This window comes from Dama dama, chromosome 4 (assembly GCF_033118175.1).
Source record: "Dama dama isolate Ldn47 chromosome 4, ASM3311817v1, whole genome shotgun sequence".
Lineage (NCBI taxonomy): Eukaryota > Metazoa > Chordata > Mammalia > Artiodactyla > Cervidae > Dama > Dama dama.
This window is the reverse complement of record NC_083684.1, coordinates 22749996-22777938: the sequence shown is the minus strand read 5'-3', so window position 1 is coordinate 22777938 and position 27943 is coordinate 22749996. Positions and strand designations below refer to the sequence as shown.

At 40.6% G+C, this 27943-nt stretch overlaps 1 protein-coding gene across 5 annotated transcripts; it reads left to right on the top strand.

Moving 5' to 3' along the window:
* Positions 1-27102, top strand: SIAH1 (siah E3 ubiquitin protein ligase 1). 5 transcript variants are annotated; one of them, XM_061138450.1, is made up of 3 exons: positions 19969-22181; positions 23550-23648; positions 24635-27102. In XM_061138450.1, the coding sequence occupies exons 1-3, from the start codon at positions 22091-22093 to the stop codon at positions 25483-25485; spliced, it is 1041 nt and encodes a 346-aa protein (XP_060994433.1). In that variant the 5' UTR covers positions 19969-22090; the 3' UTR covers positions 25486-27102. The 5 variants fall into 5 exon arrangements, with proteins under 5 accessions (XP_060994437.1, XP_060994436.1, XP_060994433.1 ...); XM_061138454.1 differs by lacking the exons at positions 19969-22181; positions 23550-23648 and adding an exon at positions 1-197 and having other exon boundaries at positions 24635-27095; XM_061138453.1 differs by lacking the exons at positions 19969-22181; positions 23550-23648 and adding an exon at positions 1203-1325 and having other exon boundaries at positions 24635-27098.
* Positions 27103-27943: the final 841 nt, after the last annotated feature.

The following is a 27943-nucleotide window of genomic DNA, read 5'->3' as shown; positions in this document are numbered from 1 at the left end:
GCGGCGGCGGCGGCCAGGGGGGAGCCGGGGCGGCCGTTGCGGGGCGCACTCTCGAGCGGCAGCGGCGGCCCAGAGTGTCCCGTCGGTGTTGGCACGAGGAGGAGGCGGTGGCGCTGCCCGCGGTGGCGGGGGTTGGCGGCGGCGACAGAGCGCGTTTGAGCCAGGACCGGGGTCCGAGGCGCGCTCTCCGCCCACAGGTAAGTGGGGCCTGGCCTGGAGGGAGGAGCCGGCCGCGAGGGGCTCCGCTGGAGGAGGACTTCCAGGCCCGGTCATGGCGGCGGGCGGGAAGGTCGACCGGGCCGGGTCGCGCCGCCCGGGAGGGGGTGCGGGCAGCCCCCAGACCTGGGCGCCTTTGTCTCGGCCCGAGCCCGGCCGCCCGGCCGAGCGCCGCCCCCCGCCCCTCCCCTCCCCTGCCCGGCCCTGCCCGCCGAGGCGAGCCGGCTCGCCCCCGCCCCCGGCGCCCGGGGCCCGGCAGGCCCGCGCCGGGGGTCGGCCCCTCGCGGCCGGGCGAGGGCGGGGAAGGGCCTCCTCGCCGACCGGCCCGGCCCCCGCGCGCCTGGGAGGCGGGCCTGGCCGGGGGAGGCGCCCGGCGCTCCCTGCTCCCGGGTGCCGGCCTTTGTTGTGAAGGGTCCCGGGGTTTGCGGCCAACATGGCGGAGGTCAGCTGAGTGCGGGCAGTGGCCGGCCCTTCCCTCCGGCCCCTCCCCGCATCGGCCCGGGGGCAGGACGGGGCGACTCAGTCGTCCTTGGCCTCCCCTGCCTGCCCCCGACCCCGGGAGCGGTCGTCCCCGATTGCGCTGCGTTCTTTCCCGCTCCGGCCTGCGTTTTCATTGTGCGGTGGGAAGAATGCAGCCTCCTCCCTTGTTTATGTCGTTAGAGAGGAAATCGCGTGAACGATTTGCCAGGGAAGCTCCAGCTTTTTATTGTAAACCTTGGTTTTCCTAGGCTTCGTTTGTCGGGTAGTTTGGGGGCCTTTCTGGACGCTCCCAGATTTATTATTTAGGAATGTGGATAATCTGGGCCACAGCGTTGCGTAGGTTTTCCTTTTCCCGTTCCTGGAAAGATTGAGAATTTGCTCTGACATCCAGAGAAGTCCAGTGTGTGTCCGGAAAATCAGATGGTGTAGCCGATTTGTCAAAGTCGTAGAAGCCGTGAGCACGGATATAGGACAGGGATCGGACTGCCCGTTTCTAGCTGTTGAACATTTACCATTTCTTGATAAGGGGCTGTCAAGGGTAAATTGTTAACTCTTTGCAGCAGTTGAACGTTGGGAGCGCGGACTCTGAAGTCGGGACTACCTGCCTTGGTTCCAGTCCTGCCCCACCGGTTTGTGACCTTGGGCAAGATACTTAACCTCTCTGTGCCTCTTTTTCTTTACCTGCAAAATAGGGTAAATAACAGTACCGACCTCGTAGGATTGTTGGGAGAGTTGATGAGATAGTAGGTGAAGGGCTTAAGGCTTAGAGCAGTGGCAGGCCCATGGTAAGTGCTCAGTAAATGTTTGCTGCCAAGGCTGTTGTTGTTTAATAACTAAATTTATGGGATTATTTTGGCATGTTGGATATGTTGGAACTGCGTAGGTTTTCTTTTAGTGCATTTTGTTAGTTCCTAAGAATGAAAACAAGCCGTTTAGATGATAAATGTCCAGGCCTCTGAAGATGATGGCGTTGGAAAATTTCTGTAGTAAGACATCTGGGTGAGTCTTATGTGATCTAGAATTTAATCACATTCATGGCTCAGTTTGCTTTTGAGGTCTTAACTTAGAAAAGTGAAACAGTGAGTTTCTGAGTGTTAGGTGTCTATGGTGTCACCATCTCGTTTGGACATTACTGAAGAGCAGAGTGTAGTGTGGCGATAAATGTAATGGTCTGGTAATTTTCTTCGGGAGATACTGGCTTAAATTGTGGAGGAGAGGATTTTGGTTAGCTGTTAGAAGTTCATGACAAGTATATTTTGACCTCAAATGGAGTGTACAAATTCTGTGATTTTTCGCTCTGGAAATTAAAATATACAACAGACATTTGTGATCTGAAATAATTAGCTACAACCCTAAAGTTGGCTTTGCCAAAATATTTTCTCTTGCTCTGTTATAGAAATGCTTTGCATGACCCCTCTTGACACTGTGCAGCATAATTGAACATTTAATAATATTTTAAGCTGAAGTACAGTTTAAATGATAGATGAGGAACTTTTCAGGATAAATATTACACAAGCTACACATTCAGAAATTTAATCCAATTTAGTGTAATGTGTTCTCTCTAAGCTTTGGGAAATTTTTACAAAATTGTTGTAGAGCAATAAACTTTAATATCTATAATTTAAAAATGTTAGGCTACAATTAATTGAAGTTGCAAAGGAAACATCTAGCTATGGCAACAATGACGTAATATGGAGAATAGGATTTTATTTTCAGCTTATACAGTGTTTAGAAAACAGGTCTTACATAAGGAGGGTAAACAAAGTTCAGTAACTTTGCAGAGCAACAACTTAAAATTGTATTTTGAAGGAATTGATTTACTTGGTTTCTAGAGATTGAAGTTTTTCTTGGCTTAGATCTGTTTTACAGACTTCAGTTATAATTATGAAATGTTCATATATGTCTTATAAAATGTTTTAATTTTTGGTTATTTTTGCTCTAAACCTCACTACAAACAAAATCAATATATGAAAACCTCAGACTTCCCTACCCACCCCTAAAGAAAAACCTAGGTATAAACTTGGCCTCCCTAAAAAAATCCTTAATGGTTTCTTTAAAAAAAATTTTTCTAATGCATTTTGAGTCATTTGGTTTTCCATGGCTAGAATTACTAGAGTTTCTGCTGCAAAAGGGCAGGGATTGTGGTCTTTTATTCCTGTATCCTCAGTGGCTGACCCTCAGTACAGACTTGTTTCCTGACCTACTACTTCTATTAATATATTCGTATGACACTCAGATTTCTTTGCTTGTGAAACCTAGACCCATGTATTCTCTTGCTCATAGGTCTTTTTTTTTTTAATGACTTCTTTTTAGAACAGTTTTAGATTCACAGCAGAATTGAACAGAAAGTTCAGAGATTTCCCATATACTCTGCCCTACTCATGCATAACTTCCTCCATTATCAACATCTTCCACTACAGTGATACATTTGTTACAGTTGATGTACCCACACCTTATCACTCAAAAAATATGGTTTACATTATGGTTCACTCTTGGTGTTACATATTACAAGTTTTGACAAATGATATGTATCCACCGTTAATAGTATCACACAAATAGTTTCACTGCTCTAAAAATTCTATGTGGTCTACCTGTTCATCCCTCCTTCCTTAACCTCTGGCAAGCTCTGATCTTTTTACTGTTTCCATAGTTTTGTACTTTACAGAGTGTTACATAATTGGAATCATACAGTGTGTACCTCTTTCACATTGGCTGCTAGTCATGTGCATTTAAATTTCCTTCATGTCTTTTTGTAGCTTGATAGCTTGGTTCTTTTTTAGCGCTGAGTATTATTCCATTGTCTGAGTGTACCAGTTTATCTATCTACTACCTACCAGAAGACATCTTAGTTGCCGCCATATCTTTGGAATTATGAATAAAACTGCTGTCAACATCTGTGTGCAGGTTTTTGTATGGACATAAGTTTTCAACTCCTTTGGGTAGATAAATACCAGGAAGCATGATTTGCTGGATATGGTAAGAATATGTTTAGTTTCTTTCTTTCTTTGTCTGTGCTGGGTCTTAGTTGCACCACGTGGGATCTTTAGTTGCAGCATGCAAACTCTTAGTTGCAGCCTGTGGGATCTAATTCTCTGACCAGGGATCTAAGTCAGGCCCCCTGCATTGGGAGCTTGGCATTTTAGCTACTGGAACACTAGGGAAGTCCCTGTTTAGTTTTGTAGTAGACTGCCAGACTGCCTTTTCACGTGGCTGTGCCGTTTTGCATTCCCACCAGCAACGAATGAGAGTTCTGTTGCACCAAGTGCCCGCTAGCGTTTGCTGTTTTCAGTGCCCTGGGTTTTGCCATTCTAAAGGTGTGTGGCGTTATCTTATTTTTTATTTAATTTGCATCTCCCTGATGACAGTGATGTGGAGCACCTTTTCACATGCTCCGTTACCATCTGTATATCTGATGAGGTGCCTGTTCAGGTCTTTTACCCATTTTTTAATCGACACGTTCGTTTTCTTGTTGAGCTTTAAGAGCTGGGCTCTATTTTGGTTAGCAGTCCTCTATCAGGTGTGTCTTTTGCAAACGTGTTCTCCCAATCTGTGGTTTATCCTCATTCCTTTAACCATGTCTTTCCCTGCAAGTCATTTTCCACTTTCACATACCAAAGTGCTTCCGATCTATGCATCCTAAACTAAAACCTTCGTTTCCAACCGTCCTAGGCTCTCATCTTCTGTATCAGTCATAGAGCCTTGATTTTTCTATTCTCTGGTTATTGCCAGAGATCTGGCATTGCTTCTCTCCCTGTTTTCATGTGTGCATTCAGTCCTCTTCTACTTTCTAAATATCTATTTGCTTTTGGTCTCTGCCCCCTCCCTTCAGCTTTCCTACTGCCATTTGAGGGAGCTTTCTAACATAGGTGACTTAAAGCCTTCAGTTTAAAGTCCCAGGTTCCTTGACAGTATATAGATAATAAGTCGACAGTGCCTCCTGAAGCTGGCGTTTGTTACTTTCCTGCCATTTTCAACTACGTACTTGCAAGTGCCTGTGCACACCACATATTCTCTTCCAACTAAGCTCTGTAATCTCAGCTTGGACATCACTTAAATGATGTGCTCTTCCTGGACGCCCCACCTTGAGTTGGATGTCATCTCTCCATGTTCTCATAGCACTTTCTGCTTGGCCCTACTACAAGACCTATTCCCCTGAACTGTAGTTTTCTCTTCTCCTTTGCCTTCACAGATGGAGACTGCAGTCTCTATGAGGACTTTGCCTTGATCACCCCTGTCTGGAGTATGTTACTGTGGCTGGCATGTAGGTGGTGCTCAGTAGATGTTTATTGAATGGCTAATACCTTCACAGTGTTTTATGCTCTTCTGGTCTTATCCTCCAGCATTTCTTCTTCGCCATACCTGATTAGACTGGATTCTTTTTTGTTTCTTGAACATTCTCCATACTTAAATATATCTGTGCCTTTCCTCATGATTGTACTTAATTCCTCAGATAATTTGTCTGTGCTACTTCGGGCAGATGACTTAACCTCTCCAAGCCTTAGTTTCCATTAGCATGTGAACATCTACTAAGCATATTGCTGCCCCTTGATCCAGCGTCCTACAGCTAGAGAGGCAGTGTAGCTAAGTGGTTAAGAGCCAGATCTGGATGTGTGTCTAGCATCTGTTACTAGTTATTTGTGACCTTAAGCTCTGTAAGAGCAGGGACAGTGCCTACTGTTGCATTTAAAAGGACATTACTTAACAGAGAAAGTACTTAAATAATTGAAAAAATTAGCTGTTGAATAAGTTACTTAATTTCTCTATTACTGCTTACATTTTGGTTAGGGAAGAGAGCAGAATTATAAATTGTGATATATACTATAAAGGAGTGAAGAATAATGGTTGGAGGGAGTCTTGCTGTGAGAAATGGTGACATTGCTACTTAGTTGCTAAGTTGTGTCCAGCTGATGCAACCCCATGGATTGTAGTTTGCCAGGCTCCTCTGTCCATGGGATTTCACAGCAAGAATAGTGGAGTGGGTTGCCATTTCCTTCTCCAGGGGATCTTCCTCACCCAGGGATCAAATCCGTGTTTCCTGCATTGGCAGGAGGATTCTTTACCACTTCCCCACCTGGGAAGCCCTGTGTTGCTGTTTAATCTCTGTTAAAAGGATAAGGAATTGTCTGAAGGAGAGGAGGGAGAATATGAGGCTGAAGGAGCAGCAGAAGTAAAGACCCTGAGGCAAAAATGAACATGGACTGTTCCAGGAACTGAGAGAAGGGAGTGTTGCTGGGACAAATGGTTGAGGGGGAGAGAGAGGCAAGGATCAGATCCTGCAGAGTCACAGTAAGGGATGTGAATTTTAAGGGTCCTGAGAAGCTCTTTGGGGGGGGCTTCCCCGGTGGCTCAGGTGGTAAAGAATCTGCCTTCCAGTGCAGGAGATGCAAGAGACGTGGATTAGATCCCTGGGTCAGAAAGGTTCCCTGGAGAAGGAAATGGCAACCCACTCCAGTATTCTTGCCTGGAAAATTCCATGGATAGAGTAGCCCGGCTAACTACAGTCCATGCAGTCGCAAAGAGTCGGAGATGACTGAGCACAAATGCCTAGCTCTTTGGAGAATATAGAAGGCCATTTCTTTGATCAGGCTCGCCTGGTGGCTCAGTAAAGAAATCTGCCTGTACTGCCGGAGACGCAGGTCTGATTCTTGGGTTGGGAAGATCCCCTGGAGAAGTAAGTGGCAACCCACTTCAGTATTCTTGCCATGGGAAATCCCATGGACAGAGGATTTCCCCTGCAGAGGTGGGCTGCAGTCCATGGGGTCGCAAAGAGTTGGACATGACTGCACAACTAACACATGTACTTTGATCATGAAGCACAGTAGTTGATTATGACCTGGATTAATGTGGTGGTGGCTGTGAATATGAAGAGAAGTGGGTGGATTCGAGATGTATTTTGGGGACAGAATTAACAGGGCTTGCTGATGGATTAGATATGAGAGGTGAGGGAAGGAAAGAATTAGGTGGTTTCTGGCTTGAGCAACTGTGAATCATAGTGCTGTTTACCAAGAATGAAAGAACTAGGAGGGGGTTTGCAAATAACAATAAAACTCAAAAAACAGAAGGACAGCAAATTCGAAGTTCTGATATGTTGGATTTAAGGTATCTGAGACACCCAGAATGATGCAGTGAGGTAGAGGAACATCACAGAAGCCAGATGGGAGATAGTAGATCATGTTCAGGTGTTAGGGAGTGGTCCAGTAGAAAAAGAGACGGCTGCAGGAGAGAGGGAGAATAGCAGTGTGACGTCTGAGGAGGTGAGCGGACACTGCCCAAAGGCCTGGGTCACTTCTTCCATTCCACGAGGAGGGAAGAAGTGGGAAGTAAGCATTTGACGGCTTCTATTGTACTTTCTAAAGGAGGTATGCGTGAAGCCGTCAGTTAAGTGTTGGTAGTTGGTGATTACTGTACCAGCCGGTGGAAGCCACAGTAGGGAGAGAGAGACTGAGCAGGCAGGAGAGGAGATGCTGTGATATGTCACCAGCTACGACACCTGATGCTTACTGTTCTCGGGAAATTGTACACTACCTAGAGCTGTGGTATTACTTTTTTTCCCCTCAATGTAAACTTTTTGTTTTTGAAGACATATAGGATAACTACATATAGAAATTTGCTCAAGATTTTAAGGATACAACTTAATGCATTTCGCACACTATTGTGACCAGCTCCCATGTATCTCATTACTTTTATTTTGATTTTTGTGGGGAGGGGGAGTAAGTCCTGCAGAACTCTTAAGCTGAAAGATACAGATAATACAGTTCATTAGGGTTCAATTTATTCTCCAGGTTTGAACCACAGTGACCAAAATGATATTGGCAAAGACCTTTTATTAGGTTTGAGGTTGCCCAGTTGTGTTGAACTTACTTGTGGCTTTTGTTTTTGCTTATTTTGAATAGCAGGGGAGTTGGGAGCACATGAAAGTAGAAAAAGAAATAGAGGAAAAATCTTTGGAGAATGAATCTATATTTATAAAGCTGGTATTACCAGTGAGAAATATTTTCTTAGAAAATGAGAAGAATTTAATGCCAGTCTTGAATTTTATAGGAAGTATTGTAATTGTTATAGTTATTGTCATAATTGACAGCCTTCACCTAGTAATGGTTGATACAGCAAAATTAAGTGTGCTGTACACTATTTTACTTCAGTTTTTGGTTTGACTAAATGAAATAATCTAATTGTTAAAAACCTGCTTTTTCCTGCCTTTGTGTTTTACCTTTTAGCTCTTTTGAGCTCAGCTAAAGTTGAGTTGTGGTTTTTGTTTTGTCAAGGTCCCTGATTTAGCTTTGTTGGGGACAGCTTTGGATATTTTGTTAATACAGATAGTTTCTGAGTTAATTTCCACAGATATTCTTTTGATTTTGCTTGGAGAAGTGATCAGACAAATTTTGTCTTTCAGAATTAACTTTTAAAGTGCTAAGTTTAAGTTTATATAAACTGAAATATATGTACATGTATTTGAAATATAGGGTTTTTAAAATGTGAAGAGGCTTTTTTAAAAATAATTTTTCCCTGTAAGTAAGTATTCATCTATTTGAGGCATTTTAAGGAAAAAGGAAAGCAGTAGGCAGAATCGACTCTTGATCTCTTAATGTTTAAATTTGTGTATGAAATCACTAGCAGTTCGTTAGCAGGAAAGTGTGGGGACACAAAATAGGCACTAAAATTTAATCATTTTAAATCCCCAAAGTAATATATATGTTTTATGGAGCATTTGAGAAACATATATAGAAATGCAACCCCCACCTTCCTCATGATCATTCACAATGTGGTAATTGAAAAGTGTAACCATTGTAGACATTGTGGTGTAGTTTCTAGTCTGTGTGTGTTACACATTCTTTTAAGTTAGCCATAGACATTTTAAAGTCAGTTTCTTTGATCTGACTTAATCATTGTAGATACTTTCCCTTTAAATGATTACTACTTGTCAATAACTATACATGTTTGAGGGGCTTCCCTAAACTGCATAATTCCAAATAATGAAATTTGTGTTTATACTCTGTAGTCTATATATTCTTCCATCTTGATGTTTTGTGTATGTATTTGTAGTTCAGTGGTCCCAACTCTAGTCTTTGTGTGATTTCTGGTTCTGGACTTGACCTCCTTTCCCCCCTTTCTAATTCCTTACCTTAAGTCTTTAAACCACATTTGGCAATTTGGATGCCCTTCTAGTTTTCTGTCCCATTACATGGTATGTATGTACATGTGTACATATATAAAAAGACAGCTATCTCTTTTATCTCTTTTAACATAAATGGGATTGTAATATATTCTGTGGGCTTTTTTTTTTCTCTACCTGTTTAAACAATTTGATTCTTACATGTTAGTAGGTATGAGTCTGTTTATTTAAAAGAAAAAAAAGGCAGCATAGTATTCTGTTGTATGGACCATCATTTAGTCACTTTCTTCATCTAGAGCAGTTTTCAGTTTATTTGCTCTTACAAATAGGGTTGCTGTAGGCATCCATATATATATATACCTTTGCCACTGTGTAAGTCACAGGATAGACTCTTGAAAGAAAACCTCCGGGGTCACAGAGAGTATACAAACTTTAAATTTTGAAACAAACTGACAAATCTTCTTGGAAACCTTCATAGTGGACATTTCCAACAGTGTAGGGGAAGTATGTTTCCACAGATCTTAGTCAATACTTGGAATCAAGTCTTTAAAAACAAATTTATGTTTGTAATTTCTTAAGTAATGCATGCAGTTGGTGACAATTCATACCAAGTTTTTGAACTTTTTCTTTTAGTCTAGAGTTTACATGCAAAATAATTCAAAATGAAATATTCCACTAGGCTCATTTTTTTTTTTTTTTTTTTTTTTAAAGAAAAACGACCTGCTGTATTCCTCTCCAGATGTCTTTTTCCAGAGGCAACTACTTTAACCTCTTTGAAGTGACTATATTTTATTTACCTTCATTGTCTCTAGATAACATGCTTATGTTGTTACTTTAGGATTTCAGTTTTAGGCCTTATTCCTGTTGTGTATTTAACTACCTTTCCTGCCCTTATCACCTGTACAGACCCTTACCGTTCCTATACTCTCCTAGTTTAGTAACACCATACTTTTGTGTTTGCATTGCTATGACTGTAACAGTTGCAATCTGAGCCATGTAGTAAATGGTTGCTTCTCTCGGAACCATTTGTACAGTTTTCCTCATAGTTAATGCTCATCTTCTCTGCTCTGTTTTCTCTGCATTTGATCGTTTTCTCCTGGACTTTAACAAGTACTGCTCGGTTACCTCTAGCTTTGGATATTAATGTCCAGAAGTCCAAAGCGCTTATGCTTTCTAGTTTTATTTATTCACCTAACATACTTATTGAGCCTGCACTATGTGTCAGGTACTGTTGAGGTGTTTGGGACACATCACTGAACCAGACAAATTCCCATTTTCCAGGTGGTGGAGGAGGGTTTACAACAGCAACCATATTGCCAACAACCATAACAAATGAGTAAATTGTGTAGCCTGATAGATGGTAAAAGGAGGTCAGTCCTGGGTGGTCATTGGAGGGACTGATGTTGAAGCTGAAACTCCAATACTTTGGCCACCTGATGCAAAGAGCTGACTCATTCGAAAAGACCCTGATGCTGGGAAAGATTGAGGGCAGGAGGAGAAGGGGACGACAGAGGATGAGATGGTTGGACGGCATCACTGACTCAATGGACATGGGTTTGGGTTGATTCTGGGAGTTGGTGATGGACAGGGAGGCCTGGGTGCTGCGGTTCATGGGATTGCAAAGAGTCGGATACAACTGAGCGACTGAACTGATTGACTGAATGACTGATAGATGGTAATACATTTTATGGACAACAATAGAGTAGAAATGAAGGAGGGGGAAGGAAGAGGAGGAGAGGCAAGGATTGACAACAATGAATGAGCAAGGGTTAGGAGAAGGGGTCAGTGGGCAGAGTGTGGTCACTGTTTATTTAAATAGAGGAGACTGGAAAGCCCTCATTGAGAAGGAGGTATACAAGCAAAGATTGGAAGGAGGTGAGAGCCCTGTGGCTATCTCAGAGAAAAGTATTTTAAGGCAGAGACCCAAAGGAGCAACCTACCTTTAGGGAACAAGGATGCCAGTCAGCCAGTGAGGAAGGAAGAGGTGGGAAATGAAGTCAGACAGTAATGGGGACATACCATCATTGTTTAGGGTTTTGTAGACTGTTGTAGGATTTGTCTTTTACCTGGATACGGGAGAGTTTAATAGATTTTTTTTTTCTTCTTATTGCTGTTCTCTGAATTGGTGGGTGGGGTGGGAGACAAGGATGGAAGCAGGAAGACTGGTTAGAAGGGTATTGCAGTAATCCAATTGAAAGATATTGATATGGTAGTAGTAGAGGTGATGAGGAGTGGTTGGATTCTAGATTCATTTCTCAGGGAGGTACAAGATTTCCTGGTGGTTTTACACATGTGATATGTAGAGAAGAGTCAAGGATGACTTCAACACTTTTGGAATGAGTATCTGGAAGGATGAAGTTTCCATGAAGTGAGAGGAAGGCTATTGGTTGAGTATTCTGGGAGAAGATAACGAGTTCAGTTTTGACCACCCTCCTGTAGAAATGTCTGGAGCTTCCCTGGTGGCTCAGATGGTAAAGAATCTACCTGCAATGCAGGAGGACACAGGTTCAGTCCCTGGGTTGGAAAGATCCCCCTGCAGGAGGGAACGGCAACCCACTCCAATATTCTTGCCTGGAGAATCCCATGAACTGAGGAGTCTGGCAGGCTACAGTCTGTGCGGTTGTGAAGAGTTGGACATGACTGAGTGGCTATGCACGCAGGCTGTGGGAATGTCTAGGAGACAGCTGGGTGTACACATCCGTAGTTTTAAGACAAATCTGGGAGATTTTGTTTGTTTTTTAATTTGGACATAAAAATGTTGAGGTCCATGGCAATATCAGTGAAATTTTAAAAATACAGGAGTGAATGAGATTACCAAAGTGAAGAAAAGTGGATCATGGACAACTTCCAATATCAGGAGTTCAGGGAGAAGAGCAGGAATCAGTAAAGGAAACAAGAGCACCTGGTGAGACAGGAAAACCCGAGTGTGTGGAGTCAGTGACAGTTTACACAGCAGGGACCAGTGGTGTGGTCAACTCTGTGTGACGTTGGTGATGGTTCAAAACCTGCAAATTAAACACAAAAAAAACTGCAAAACCAGTAAAATTCGAATTACACTAATTAATGAAAGTATTGAATACTGCCTGCAAAATTGAAGTCTTGAAACAACATGTTATGGAATTGACTTACGCTGTAGCTTCTTTTTGAGTTGAGCACACCAAAGTTATCCCATATGTGTGGTCACCACATGTTGCGTTTTCTTACCAATGTATCAGTGCTTCAGTGAAAACCATGATGTCACCTGCGCTTCACTTCACACAAATGCATCACTTATATATTGGGTCCCCCTCTATTTTTCTCTTTAACTTCCCATAATTAGAGTACTGTTAGTACCAACTTGGAGCCAGTGTGACCATAACTGTAAACAGGAGCATTCAGTTACATGGCTAACAGGTGGATTCAGATGAGAATGTGCTAATGCTATTTTTAAAATAACTAAACCCAAGAGAATAAAACAGGAAAGTTTTTGTAGAGAAATGTGGTACCTGCCCAAAGAATGGAATCTTAGTTTGATGAAATTTAGAGTCTAAGTTAATTCATGTGTTATATCCTTATTCAAAATAACTAAAATGATTTGGCTAGAGTTTGAGATGTGATGCTTATGTGACCCCATGGACTGGAGCTCGCCGGGCTCTTCTGTCCATCCTTGTCTCCAGGAAAGAATGCTGGAGTGGGTAGCCATTCCCTTCTCCAGGGGATCTTCCTGACCTAGGGATCAAACCCAGGTGTCCCACATTGCAGCTGGATTCTTACCATCTGAGCCATCAGGAAAGCTTCAACTGTTTCAAAGCAGTGTAATTTAGTTTGAATAAGGCTCCATGAATTTTTTAATATGGCATTTCCCCCATATATTCCATTGTTCTATAAAGGTAGTAAAGAACTATTGATTATATGATGTATTAAAGAGTCTCTTCAGTGTGACTTTTTATCTCATGTAATTTCTTCATCTCTCAAGCCATGTGTTCTTTTATATTTAGCTTAGTATCATCAACTCTTTGTAGGTTACTGCCAGTGTTGATCTGCTTTAAAATTTGTGTTCTCTGTGCATTTACCTACCATTACTTGTCAAGAAGAAAGGGAAGGTGGATGAGTTTTATGTTACAGTGTAAAACTGGGTACAGGATACAGGGAAGAATTTTGAAAACATAGTTTAACATCAAGATGGAGCAAAAGAGCAAAGATCTACTGGAATGTGTGACAGTTTTACATCCCGAGAGAATATAAAGCCCAAGCAGATTAGTAAACATTAGTAACTAAATGATGAGAATTTGGCTGCTTTTATATAGACACTGTGAGTCTTGGTGATATTGCAGAGGTGATTGTGTTGTAATTATGACTGGTATGGTTTCAATAATTTCAAGTGAGTTCCCCAAAATTCTCTTTAGTGATATGTGGTTTGACTTAAAAAGGTTGAGAGCCTATTTAATCTCTTCCTGCTTCTTTTATTCTTGCTGTGCAGCATGTGGAATCTTAGTTCAGTCTTAGTTTCATGACCAGGGACTGGCCCGAGATCCTTGTAGTGGAAGCTCGGAGTCTTAACCACTGGACTGCCGGAGAAGTACCCTGCTTCTTTTACTCTTATTTTTCTCCTCTTCTCTTCTTGATTCTTTGGTTTGATTTAATGTCTAATGGCTTAATGACTGTTAGGTTATTCCACTTTAATACAAAAAATTAAAAAACAACTACTTGCTATGACTACAGGTTTAATTAAAAGAATTTAGGGACTTGCTTTTTGGTCAGTTTTTATGAATATTGAAGATTAGTTGGATGTGAAGTTGAATATTCTGTGTAAGACTGAGAAGATTATACATACTTTTCTTAGGCTTATTTGAAAGAAAATAAGATTCAGGGACAAAGCAGACGGTCTGGCTCTGTTCTTATTACTCCTTACTTTTTCTGATCTTCAGTTTCCTCATCTGCAAAATGGAGATACAGCCTTTATGAGTATAGACTGTGTGAAGCTCCTGACACAGTGCTTTACAGGTTGGTAGGTGGTCAGTTGGAAGCTTCTGTCATAGCAGACTTTGTTGTCTTTATCACATTTCAGACACGGTCCTAGGCTGAGGTTATAAAAATGAATACAATAGGTTGAAACAACAGTTTTCAGTAAAATCTTGGGTAATCTGGGTCTTTTTAATTTGGTGATTTGTTGCATGTGTTGTTAGTAATATACCAAATGTTTCCATATACTTGATTTTAATGTCCAAAAGTCTGGGTTTTTTTCTAATATTTAAAAAAATTTATCTGGCTGCGCTGGGTCTTAGTTGCAACATGTGAGATCTTTGATCTTCATGGCAGCATGTGGGTCTTGCGTTGCGACATGTGGCATCTAGTTTGACTCAAAGTCCATGAACATTAATGGTTCACTCTTAGTGCTGTGGGCTTCCCTTATGACTCGATGGTAGAGAAACCACCTGGCAATGCAGGAAACTCGAGTTCAGTCCCTGGGCTGGGAAGATCTCCTGGAGGAGGAAATGGCAACCCACTCCAGTATTCTTGCCTCGGAAATCCCATGGACAGAGGAGCCTAGTGGGCTATCTAGTTCATGGAGTCACAAAAGAGTTGGACACGACTTAGTGGCTAAACAAACAACTTAGTGCTATATGAGTTTTGACAAATGTACCCACAACTATATCATACAGGATCATTTCACTGCCCTAAAAATCCTTTGTGATCCACCTAGTCATCCTCTCTTACCCAGTCTCTGGCAAATACTTATTTTTTTACTGCCTCCATACCTTTGCCTTTTCCAGCATGTCATATAGTTGGAATGATACAACATGTAGCCTTTTCAGACTCACTGTTTTTCACTTAGCAGTACATATTTAGGGTTCCTTCATATCTTTTTGTGGCTTGATAGTTCATTTTCTAAAATTTCTGAATTATATTCCATTGTATGAATGTACCACAGTTTATCTGTTCACTATAGAAAGACATCTTAGTTGCTGCCGCATCTTGGGAATTATGAATAAAGCTGCTATAAACATCTGTGTGCAGGTTTTTTGTGTGGACATAAGTTTTCAACTACTTTGGGTAAATTTTGGGGATCATGATTGCTGAATCTTATGGTATATGTGTAGTTTTGAATAAACTGCTAAACTGCCTTCCAAGTGGCTGTACCATTTTGCATTCCCACCAGCAGTGAATGTTGCTCCACATGCCCATTAGCATTTGGTGTTATCAGTGTCCTGGATTTTGCCATTCTAAAAGGTGTGTGGTAGTATCTTTTTTGTGTTTTAATTTCATTTCCCTGATGACAAATGATGTGGAGCACCTTTTCATATGCTCCTTTGCCATCTGTATATCTGATGAGGTGAGTGTTATGGTCTTTTGCCCACTTTTTTTCCTCTTTTTTTGATTAATTCATTTTTGGCTGTGCTGGATTTTCATTGCTTTGTGCGGGCTTTCTCTAGTTGGGCCGAGTGGTGGCTAGTCTGTGCATGGGCTTCTCGTTGCGGTGGCTTCTTCTGTTGCGGAGCTTGGGCTCTAGGCCTGGGGGCTTCAGCAGTTGTGGCACGCCATTTAATTGGCATATTCATTTGCTTGTTGAGTTCTGTGCAATATTTCGGATGACAGTCCTTTATCAGATATGTCTTTTGCAAAGATTTTCTCCCCGTCTGTGGTTTGTCCTCTCATTCTCTTGATTATATCGCAGAGCAGACATTTTTACTTTTTAAGTCCAGCTGATGAATTGATTCTTTCCGGGTTCATGCGTTTGATTTTTCTGAAAAGTCATTGCCAAACCCAAGGTCTTCCAGATTTTCTCCTGTGTTATCTTCTAGGATTTTTATAGTTCTGTGTTTTACTAGGCCTGTGATTTGAGTTAATCTGTGAAAGGTGTAAGATTTGTGTCTAGATTTCTTTTTTTGTTTTGCCTGTGGATACCCAGCTGTTCCAACACCATTTGTTGAAGTCTTCTCTTCTCTTCATTGTGTTGTTGCCTTTTGCTCCTTTGTCAAAGATAAGCATGGCGGTGTTGTAAAATATTGTTATTTAAAGTAAATTGTAAGTCTCAATCGTGAATCTCTTTAAGGTTATATCAAGCAACAGATATATTTTACCGAGGAGTCATCAGGGATGAGTGAGCTTTGGTTATACACATGCTAATCCTTCATACTGTTGTACTTGATTGATTTATTCGTTCAGAAATACTTGAGTACCTGATCTGGACTGGGTACTGTCCTAGGTGCTGGAGATAGAAGAGAGAGCACAATAAACAAAGTCTGTTCTGATGAAGCTTATATTCTGCAGAGCTTCTGAACGAGAAGTTAATGGTCAGGGAACCTGGGAGTTCTCAAGACCCTTCGAGGGTCAAAGCTGTTTTTCGTAATAATGAGACTTGAAAGTAAAGTGAGGTTCCCAGAGGCTTCATGACGTGTGGTATCTTCACAGATTAATTGCGAAAGTGAAAGTGAAAGTTGCTCAGTGGTGTCTGAGTCTTTGTGACCCCATGGACTTCACAGTCCATGGAATTCTTCAGGCCAGAATGCTAGAGTGGGTAGCCTTTCCCTTCTCCAGGGATCTTCCCAACCCAGGGATTGAACACAGGTCTCCTGCATTGCAGGTGGATTCTTTACCAGCTGAGCCACAAGGGAAGCCCAAGAATACTGGAGTGGGTAGCCTATCCCTTCTCCAGAGGATATTCCCTACCCAGTAATCAAACCGGCGTCTCCTGCATTGTAACTGAGCAGATATTAAATATCCAACTTTTGTTTTTCTTACTGTATCATATTAAAAAGATTTGCAAAAAACATAACATAGATGCTCTTCTCCGTATTATGGAAGATATTTTTCATAAACATTTAACATGTAGATTTTTACATGTTATATAAAAAATATGATAGTAATTTTAACATATATTTAAAGTTCTTGACTTGAATTTCTAATATTGTAAAAGTTAATACGTATAAACCACATTGACAGAATGCTCTTTTGGGGTCCTCAATTTTTTAAAACTTTAAAACAGTAAAGACAAATTTTTTCTTACGTGGCTATATAGTCTTAAAAGGCTTTAGGAGTCATGAAAGTGAAAAGTGTTAGTCACTCAGTCATGTCTCTTAGTGACCCCCAAAGAGTAGCCTGCCAGGCTCCTCTGTCCATGGGATTTTTCCAGGCAAGATTACTGGAATGGGTTGCCATTTCCTTCTCCAGGGGATCTTCCTGACCCAGGGATTGAACCTGGGTCTCCCACATTGCAGGCAGACTCTTTACCGACTAAGCCCCCAGGGAAGACCTTAGGAATCATACATAGGGTCTTTTCATCTCCACCCTTGGAAGCAGTCCTAGATGTAAGTGAATGTGCTCAACTATATTCCAGTAAAACTACTTACAGAAACAGGCCAGTGGCCTGCAGCTGTAGTTTGCCAATTACTGGTAGAAGGGGTTCCTGAAACCAAAAATGTTTGAGAATTGCTGTTATCAGCGAAAAGCTGATACTGAGGAGGAGAGGGAAAAGGACAGAAGACAGACAATAAGTAGTAAGAAATTATTTAGCAAGTGAATTTCATATGGCAAGAGATAATATGAAGACAGTAAGAAGAGTGATCTGGCCTTTAGATAAAGTGATCAGGAAAGGCCCCTCTAAGATGCTGACTCTTACTCATCTCCCATTTTTTTTTTTTACTCTTTCCTGGCTGCATTGGGGATCCCTCTTGTGTTGGGAGGGAAAGCAAAAGATAGTTGAATCTTACTAAACTTAAATTCAGAAAAGGTTGATTTTTCAAGTTGAATTAGAAAATGTCCAAAGAATATCTGCTTTACAAGGATCTAGGAAATTATAACATTGCCCAGATTAGAACATTGACCTACTTTATATGACATTTAGCAAGTTCTTCTGTGTCATTTTTCTCTTCTGAAAATGAGAGAGTTGGTTAAGATCTTTTCCAAGTCTAAAATTTTTCATAATGTCTGTTGGCCTAGGATGCCATTTACCACCCCTTCTAAGTCTTCCTTAGTCACATAGCTCTTCAGCTCCCCCCCCTTTTTTTTTAATTAGTTCTGTGATCTGAAATTTATTTTGAAATCCATTTTCTTTTCTGTAACATGGGGGATAAATGCTTAACCTGGAAGCTCATTGAGGACAATACCTGGTACATACGTATGCTTATTAATGAACATCTGGGGCAACTGTTCTGGTGAGGATGAAAGAAAGTCCCTTCTCTGCCTCCTTATTTATTTAGTTTGCTGACCCTGGAACCATTTAGGTTATAGCAATGAGGAAAAAACCACTAACCAAGAGTGACGCTTCAATGAGGGACGTGAATATTAAACATGGAAGAGGTTAAGGAAGCACAAGAGCAGTGCAGTCTGAATTTATGTGGCCATTCCAACCTCCAGGAGAGGGAAGGGAAGCGGCCATTCCTTCCATCTTACTCTGCTCCCTTGTTGGATGGAGGTTGAGGGTATCTATATAATTAAATACTTTAGCATATCAGGAGATAGGTAACCTTAGCAAAACCAAATTTATGAATTAGAACTTGAGTTTTCTTGGAATGCAGTACAAAGCAAGGATCGGAATGATGAGAAAAAATATATTAAGACTTTTGAAGATAGATTCAGGAGAGTCAGTATCAGAATTATGTGAAGAAAAGAACTGAGTAAGAGTTAAAAAAGAAGAGGAAAGGTCCACAAAGGTAAAGATTTGTCTTGAGATTGAAAATACTTGCTGTTTGGCTAGTGCTGATGACATATATCTAGATGTTCTGATGAAAATATCTTTCAAAGATAGAATCCTAGAAGCCACCCGTTAGGGTAGATAAGTTACCTGCAGAGGAATGAGAATAAAAGTGAGGTTAGATTTTTGATAGGTGTAGTTACTTATCAGAAGACAGCAGGATTTATGTAATTCTTAGGGGTAAATGGTATGACTAAAATTCAGAGCTTGTGCAATTTATGCAAGAGCTTCAGATTGTTAAGATTGAAGTTTGACCTGCCTTGTTTTGGGAGATGTTTATAGTTTCATTTTTGAGGTTAATTTCATTTTGAGGTTAGATTCACTGTGAAATAAAACAATGAGGAAAATAGTGAAGTAAAATTAGGATATAGAATCATGCTGTCCAATGGGACTTTCTGCAGTGACGAGGATATAGTGGTAACTATTTTGCATCCCCATCAGCAGAGTTTAATAGTTCCGTCTCTTAGATAGCTCACAGGCCTCTCACTTCTACTTTGCATTTCATCTCTTACCACAGCTTGGTATTTAGCCTAGTGCCTCATGGGTTCTGGTTAGGTATTTTTTGTTTGTTTTTTTACTAAGCATAGAAGCCTCAAAATACAGTGACTTAGGGAATGAAAAACAAATATACTTTGCTTTATACATTTAGGTTATGGTTTGCATTTTCCTCTCCATTTACTGTCATCACCTTTGTTCAGACTTCTGCTTTTACATCTTCTATCAGGTCTTTTGTCCTGGACTTTCCCCACTTCATATCTTATTGGATATATAAATTTTACTCTGTGGCTACAACATTTTCTGAATTATCTTTAGGAAAAGAGCTTTTAGGAAAATATTGTGTACAATTTTTTAAAATTACCATTAATTTGATACAGTTCTGGAAACTAAAAATAGATTGCTTGATCCCCCCCACCCCCCCTTGGCATTATTGTGTTATAATGAAGTTTGATTTTTAACTTAGCATTTTAAGCTGTTGAATTTTTAAGGAGACGCCATAGTTTTAATTTTGTGGTGGGCATCTTTGAGGGGGGCCATTACTTGCAGGTCATGGTAACATTTGTATTGCAAGAAAATGAAAAGCACAGCATTGTTGGGTATTCATTAAAATGCCCAGGCACAACGTTATGATTAATCAGAGAATTGTTCATTAGTCATTTATAATAGGAAAAAAAGGTTCCCACATGAAATTGAGACTAAAAGTTTACTTATTTTATTTTGTTTGTTAATGTGGCATAGCAATGGTTAAATGCTCTAAAATTACTAAGACAACATTAAAGGCTGATTGTAAAATGTTTTTATTTAAATTAAAGTCTATTTAAACTTTATACCAAACGGGGCCTGAGATGTAAGCTTTATTTTAGAAAGGGTAAGTAATAGTGGACTCTTGATAAATTTTGGAATTTTGCTAACTTTGGATTTTGTGGGCTTGTCTTATTGTAATGTAGTTTTTGTAAAAATTTATCTCATAAAACCAGTTTAAATGTTCTACCTAGTTGAGAAATTCTACTATATTGTGCTAAAAATTAGTTAAAGGTGGTTGCTCTTTGGTAGACATGTTTGATAATCTTACTAAAGCTAAAGGCATCTTTTAGAGTATACATCTGGAACCCACAAGTTCTAAGTCTCTAACTAATGACTTTAGGCCAGACAAGTTAACTTTTGGAATTGTGTAAGTCAGCACTTACGTATTTTGGAATATGTACCATCTATGCTATATATAATTACCCATCTTCCTTAATCAGACAAAAGCCATTCAAGGCTAGCAATATTGTCCCAGTTTTACAGCTGAGCAGGTGGTGAAGTTTGAATTCAAGTGTAGATGACTCCAGAACACTTCCATTTTTACTGTCCTGACTCACTTATTCAGAGGCTTGTCTGCAGATTAATGATTTTTAGATGGTGTTGTAAGGATCTGGGTATAGGTTCTTTGTATATAGGTTCTTTTTGTATAGGTTCTTTGGAAGTTTGGGAAAACATTTTTTTGCTTGAGAAATACGTCATCCCTTTCACTTGTTTTTACACATTTGGACTCTGTCTGAAGTTTTTCTGTTCTAAAACATTTGAAGTCTCCTGCTCTAGAAACCTGAGACCTATCTAGAATGAATATGTATTAGAAAATCAAAACATAGATTATCATAATTTATATTTTTCAGTGAACAGACTTTTCAGTTATATTTCTATTCCTAATGATGTTTTCTGTAGCCTAATACCAAAATGACATTGAGGTGATTGAACACACTATTAATAGGGTGGGGAAGTGATTAGAGTTAAAAATTTATGCTGAAAATGGCCAATTTACAGCACAGGGTTCACGCCCCACACCAGGTCTTGGTGCCTTTAAAGGCTGCACTAAGCGTGATGTAATGACAGGTTAAACCTCTGAATGCCTGAGCTGACGCAATGCAGATTGGAGGCCCTGGACTTTACTGGGGCAAGGGTAATGCTTATTTAAAAACAAAACAAGCTACTCTGTTTAATGAGGCCGTTTAAGATGGTTTTCCTAGAGTAGGAAGAGAATAAAATCTAAATTTGGAGGTTTAAAGCGGGAGTTTAATATGGATATGTGTGCTTACTACTCTCGCTACAAAATCTTCCTGAAGGGAGGAGTTTAAGGTGCCGACGGTGGTAAAAATGGAGAAGTGAGTTACAGTTGAGGAAATAAGGTAGTTAACGCTCGTTAAATAGTTACTGAACAAAGTAGGGAGAATACTTTTACTTAATAAAAATCTAGCGTCCGCAGGGTTAACTGGCTGAGTATATTGTGGCAGAGATGTGTGCTTGTCTGGTCGCGTATTTCCCACATAATTCTGTGTAGACTTTGGGTTGAAACCATGCAAAATTGCCGATATCCGACTGTTTGGGCCTACAGAAATGGAGTGTTTCAGCTTTCTAGTAAGCTGATGGAAGTGCTGAGGCGTGCACAGTATCACCGGGGATTGAGGATCGCCGGGTTTTACGGGGTTTTACTCGGCTGGGTGCCTGGGTGGGAGTGCGCGCTCCTGGTTCAAGAGCCGCCTGGGAGCTGCCCCAGACAGGGTGGGGCGGAGCCTTAAGCCCCGCCCCCGTACGCCTCCCCGCCTCTCGCCAGCCGCGGCAGCCTCCGCCCTGTGCAGAGAGAGCCTGCGGCCGCCTGGCCCTGCGTTGACGCAGACTCTCCAGCTGCGGGCCGGATCCTGCAGTAGTAGCTCGAGCTGGCACCGAGAGCGCACGTAGTCGACCAGTCGCCTCTACGCACCCTTCAGCCCTGTTCTTCACCCAGCTGGCAGGAGCCTAGCCGATGAATTTGGGGAAGACAGACTTCCGAGACAGACGAAGGTTTAGGGCCCAGCAGAGGACAGCTCAGCAATGGCTCCCATTTTTGGAGACGCAGGCGAATTTGAGCTCATGGGGAGGTGTGGTCGACTCCTCTTGGAACAGGAGTGGGCATCAGTTCTCTTCTTCAGTAGCCAGTGCTTCTGAGGAGTGAATGGAGTGTATGCAGTAGGGCATGTGCCGCCTTTTGAAAACTAGACCCAGGACATGTTTAGGAACAGAAGGTATCCAGGAGAGCCCTCTGTTGCAAGTTGTCTTTGCTTCTGGGGGAAAGGCTGTGAGCTCTCTGACTTCTCATGACCGGGAAGTCTCCCTTACCTTTTCTGTACTCCTGGAGAGGCGTCTTGCTCACTTGTTTACCAGCATCTGGGACAAGGAAGAGAAAAGGTATTGCCTTGTGTTGCTTAAGCTGTGAAACGGGAAAGTTGTTTTGAGCCTCTGAAACGGATCAGGAAATTGCTGCAACAAAATTGAGCTGGCAGTGATGTTCTTTTGATCAGCCGTGCTTTTCTCAGTTTAAACTGAACTTCAGGTTTTGTCATGACTGCTGCAGAGCTGTCCAGACACCTCAGTCCTTGGTTTCTACTGCACGACTGCTGTGGTGTGTTTGGATTATTTTTCTGTGTGAAGATGGACTGAGTTCCACCTTCCGAGCTTTGGGAAGTTTTAGCAGCTACTGCCCTGTAATACTTAAATTCACCAGAAATAGAAGCCATATTTTACTTGTTTTCACACTTTGAATAGGAATTTTAAGTTGTGCTTTGTACATTTGGGAAAATAATAATGTATATTGTAATGTGAGTCTGGACTATTGATAAATGTATAACTTTTGCTAGGTCAAAAAATGAAACAGTAATATTTTTCTTGCTTAGTTGTATTATGTTGAATACAAACTGAGTTTAGTGACCAGCTGTTTTTGGTTTAGTGATTTGAAAGGCATCAGCTTAGATTTTGTGCCCAGGGAATCACTTCCCAGTTATTATGTTGCTCTCTTAAATGAGCCGCATAAAATGGACCATGAAATAAGCATATATACGGGACACTTTGGCAATGCTAAGCCATTGTTTTACTAGTGAGTTAAAATGCATGGATCATCATATGCAGAAAAAAATCTCAGGGATAAACTGGCTTTCATAAGAGTTCCTTTATAGTGTTTTTGTTGGGCTGAACACTTTGGTTATACAGGGCTTCAGTGATGAGAGTTGATTCCTGTGGTCTTAAATCCATGTGATGAGCCATGTTATGACAGAATTCTTGTGATACTTTTGTTTCCCCTTGAACTCGAATATTCCTTTAGTGACAGTGGAATTGCTCTATTTTGGGGCTTCCTGGGGGAGAGGTTTCACTCTCAATCCCCATTTAAGGTGTCTGTCCTTGAGTAATCTATGAGTATGTGCTTGTGCTCAGTCAGTACATGGGGTCTGACTCTTTGTGACTCCGTGGACTGTAGCCCACCAGGCTCCTTGGTCGATGGGAATTTCCCAGGTAAGAAAACTGGAGTGAGTTGCCATTCCCTCCTCCAGGGGATCTTTCCGACCCAGGGATGGAACCTGTGTCTTCTGCCTTGGCCGGTGGATTCTTTACCACCAGGCCACCTAGGATGTGCTGTCTATGAGTAATAGAACCCAGATTGCGTTTATGTGGTCTCATTGATAATCAGCATTATTTTTTTCAACGTTAAATTCTTTCCAACAGAATGACGGTTATAATTAAGGAAACATTAACATTTAGAAGTTGTTAATTTTGATTTTGTAGAAATATGGCTTGTGGTTATTAAGTACATACTCTTAGGACATAAATGGACTGATTTTTTTGTCATCCCCAAGAAAGCGGCCCACTATATCCTGGGAAAAGGTGCTTGTTTTATCTTTAATTCAGCTTGACAAGTTAGTTAACATTGTTGATCATTTCTTCCAGATGGAGTTTATTTCTTAAATAATGTTTAATACTGTGCTGATGAATGCTTCAGCAACACTGGTGAACTTCTATAATAGAGTATAAGGAATTCTTTACCTGTTGACTCTGTCCCTCACCCCTAATGTTGTGTGAGTCTTTCTGATACTTTTTAATCTTTATTCTTTATCTTTTCCTGACTCTCCTTCCTCTTTGCAAATTATACCTGATTTATATTGTAGAATGGAAGTAGAACAGAATGATTTACTTCCGAATACCAGACTCACATCTTTTAGAGGGTGGCCCTCTATTTCACCTATATACTTCCTCAATTTTGAAGGGGGTCACAGATTGGTAGGAAACAAGATTAAGATCGAGCTGGTGTTAACATTCCATGGAGATGGATGATGGGATGGCATCCCCAAATAGATCTCTTGAGCAGATAATATTTACCATTAGGAAGAGCAATCAAAAGTCAGTACCCTGGTGATCCCTTGGATCATGTAGAACTCACTGAGGCTGTCAACAGCTGACTTAAGAATGGGGAAGAAATAGAATGAGTAGGGCAGTTGAACACAGAGAGGCAGGGGAAATTCCAGTCAAAACTGATTTCATTGAACTTAACAGTGTTCCTTAGTTGTATAGGATCCTAGTTTCTATTTTAGCATTTATTCCATATAGTCCATCCAAGGATGATTTTTTTAACATTTTATAGAAAAAGGGAACGTGCTCTGGAACATTGTGAAAACAGATTTTATCCAATGTACGGTGCACATATTTTGTGTAATCGATGTTGTTTTAAATCCTGTTTGTTTTATTTTGCTTACAGTAAATTTTGCACTAAACTTTCAAGTATTTTTGGCAAGTAAATGTTATTTATATAAAACATGTTATAGTTGTAATTATTTTTCTCCTGCCTCCTTATACTTTTGTGTTTTTTATTACAGAAATGAGCCGTCAGACTGCAACAGCATTACCTACTGGAACCTCAAAGTGCGCACCGTCCCAGAGGGTGCCTGCCCTGACGGGCACAACCGCCTCCAACAATGACCTGGCGAGTCTCTTTGAGTGTCCCGTCTGCTTCGACTATGTGTTACCACCCATTCTTCAGTGCCAGAGTGGCCATCTTGTTTGTAGCAACTGTCGCCCAAAGCTCACATGTTGTCCAACTTGCCGGGGCCCGCTGGGATCCATTCGCAACTTGGCTATGGAGAAAGTGGCCAATTCAGTACTTTTCCCTTGTAAATATGCTTCTTCTGGATGTGAAATAACTCTGCCACACACAGAAAAAGCAGATCACGAAGAGCTCTGTGAGTTTAGGCCTTACTCCTGTCCGTGCCCTGGTGCTTCCTGTAAGTGGCAAGGCTCTCTGGATGCCGTCATGCCGCATCTGATGCATCAGCACAAGTCCATCACGACCCTGCAGGGAGAGGACATAGTGTTCCTTGCCACAGACATTAATCTTCCTGGTGCTGTTGACTGGGTGATGATGCAGTCCTGTTTTGGCTTTCACTTCATGTTGGTCTTGGAGAAACAGGAAAAATATGATGGTCACCAGCAATTCTTTGCAATTGTACAGCTGATAGGAACACGCAAGCAAGCTGAAAATTTTGCTTATCGACTTGAGCTAAATGGTCATAGGCGGCGATTGACTTGGGAAGCCACTCCTCGATCTATTCATGAGGGAATTGCAACAGCCATTATGAACAGTGACTGCCTAGTCTTTGACACCAGCATTGCACAGCTCTTTGCAGAAAACGGCAATTTAGGCATCAATGTAACTATTTCCATGTGTTGAAATGGCAATCAAACATTTTCTGGCCAGTGTTTAAAACCATTGCATTCAATTTCACAGAGAATAAGGCACCTGTCTGCCTACCAACCAAAAACTTGTGGTAGGTGGAAGCTAGACACATGAAGGTAAATAAAAGGAAAGGCTGTTAAATACAGGAAACAGTTGCATGTAATAACACTAATATATTTAAAAATAAGTCAACAGTAAACCACTGAAAAATAAATATATATATATATATACACCCAAGATGGGCATCTTTTGTATTAAGAAAGGAAGCATTGTAAAATAATTCTGAATTTGTGTTTGTTGTAGATCGAGTGTACTGTTGAGAAATACTGGGTTCTTGTTTGTTTCTTTGTGTGCCTGTGCGTGTGCGTGCGCGTGCGTGTGAGTGTGCTTGGGTTTTTTTCCTTTAACTGACAAGCCATGCTGAGTGGTCTTGGGCCACTGCTTTTCCCTCTGAGTCAATACATAGTGCTGCTGTGTGTGTGTATTTTTTTGTGTGTGTGTATTTGCTAATTTTTATTAATTCTAGTTTTTCATTAAATAAATTTGACTTTCTTTTCTGTAATTCAGGTTTTTCCTCACTTTTTTTTGTACCTTTTAAAGTTAGTGTCTTTTTGATATGCATAATTGTTGATGGTAAAATTTATACATGTGTTCGATACATATTTTCTTTTCCCCCATTAATCAGTTCATTAGAAATATTTTAAATTCAACTGTTTCGTGAAGATATGAGTTTCAGAAAGGAAAGATAACATCAGAAGAATTATCAGAAGCTATTTAAAGCAGCTATAAAATGGTCTCCCTCTCTTCTCCAGTTGAGTCATACCTTCAAACTTATTCTTTGTAAGATTAGGGAGCACTGATTTTTTTTTTTTAATACTGGGGAAAAAAAATCAGGCTCTCCCTTCCCCCCACATATCTTGGACAAATCACATATGTTTAAAATTTGTTCTTGTATTTATTGGTTTTGCAAAAGAAGGCATCGTCTCACACAGTATTTGTAATTAAAAGCAAATCATTTGTTTAAAAAAAAGGCAGTTTGCAAAAAAATGTTTTTGGTCTTTTATAATTCTCATTAAAAGAATATCTGGCAAATTAAAAACTCTTACGTGTCTGCTTTAGCTCTTAAGTTTGAAGATATAGCAAAAGAATGGGTTATGGCCTCTGTTCGGCCTACAGAGTCTAGTTTTCTTCCTTTCTCTAGCTTTCAGTTTGATTCCCATAACTCTGTTAGGAGGCCAGTTAATTAAAATACTGATCACTCCCCACTCCCAACCCCCCCACACCCCTTTAACAGCAAAAAAATGAGTTGGTGTTTTACAGCCTAGTGGTTACAGCCTGGCTTCTGCAGCCAGACTTCAGGGACCTAGCCGCCTCTGCTACCTTTACTCACTTAATCAGCTGTGTGATGTTGGGCTCCCTTTTACTAGTGTGTAAAATGGGGTTAATTATAGTAGCTACCTTCAAGGGTTAAATGGGATGGATACAAGTTACCAAGGACAGTGCTCTGCACTTAATAAGCACCCAACAAATGTTAGATGCTATTATTATACTTATAACTAGCACCATCTAGTTAACTGTTGCTAGTTACCCTGAAGCATCTAAAAAGATTCTGAAATTGCCCTCTGATTGGCTAGAGATCATTTTATTTTGTGTGGGTTTTATGGGTACCCTAAAGGTAGAAAGTTAATATAAAAAATTTGGACTCCCCCTTCCCCCATCCCTTACCCTACCACCAATTCTGGGTGTAACAGTTTACTTCTGTTAACCATTTTCAGGAAAGAAGTTTGTGTGGTTTCTTTCCTACATTAGCATTATTTTTTGAACTGATTGTAATGTATGCTTGTATAGCCCTTTATGTTGTGAAAGGGAGCAGATCAACCACCAGTGTGCATCCATCCAGGTCTATTCCTATTGGCATGAATGCTAGAAAAATGATTTTTCCTCCTCATTTAATATATTTTTGTGGCAGTATATCATTTTATATTTAAAATATTTTAAAATGTTTTTATTGTAAAAGCAGTATGTGTTTAATATATAGACTTTGGTACACACAAGAGTCTGTAATTTTATCCATTCAGAGATGATTACAAACATTTTCATTTTCCTAGTTCTTTATGTATATTTACATGTGTTTACACACATTATTTTGAAATTATATAATTTGGGATCATGTAATTATGTAACTCTCTCACCCTCACACACATCACCTGATCATCTAAGCATTTCCTCACTTATAATAAGCTTGGAAATATATCATTTTGGGTAACTTTTGTGAAGATTGACTGTAATTTTAGCCAAGTCCCCAGCATTGGATATTTGCTTTGTCCAGTTTGTCCCTGTAATTTTTCTGGCTAATTTTAAACAGCCTGTGAACATTTCTAATACATTTTCTGGTTATATTCTTTGGGGTTCTTTTTTTTTTTTTTTAAGGTCATGATACTGTTTTCATTGC

What these genes read in the sequence shown, in the direction of transcription:
- SIAH1 (XM_061138450.1), top strand. Translation starts at nt 22,091, where the DNA reads ATGACCGGGAAGTCTCCCTTACCTTTTCTGTACTCCTGGAGAGGCGTC. An exon ending in TGGGACAAGGAAGAGAAAAG is followed by an intron (nt 22,182 to 23,549) that starts GTATTGCCTTGT and finishes TTGATTTTGTAG; the next exon opens with AAATATGGCTTGTGGTTATT. An exon ending in CCACTATATCCTGGGAAAAG is followed by an intron (nt 23,649 to 24,634) that starts GTGCTTGTTTTA and finishes TTTTTATTACAG; the next exon opens with AAATGAGCCGTCAGACTGCA.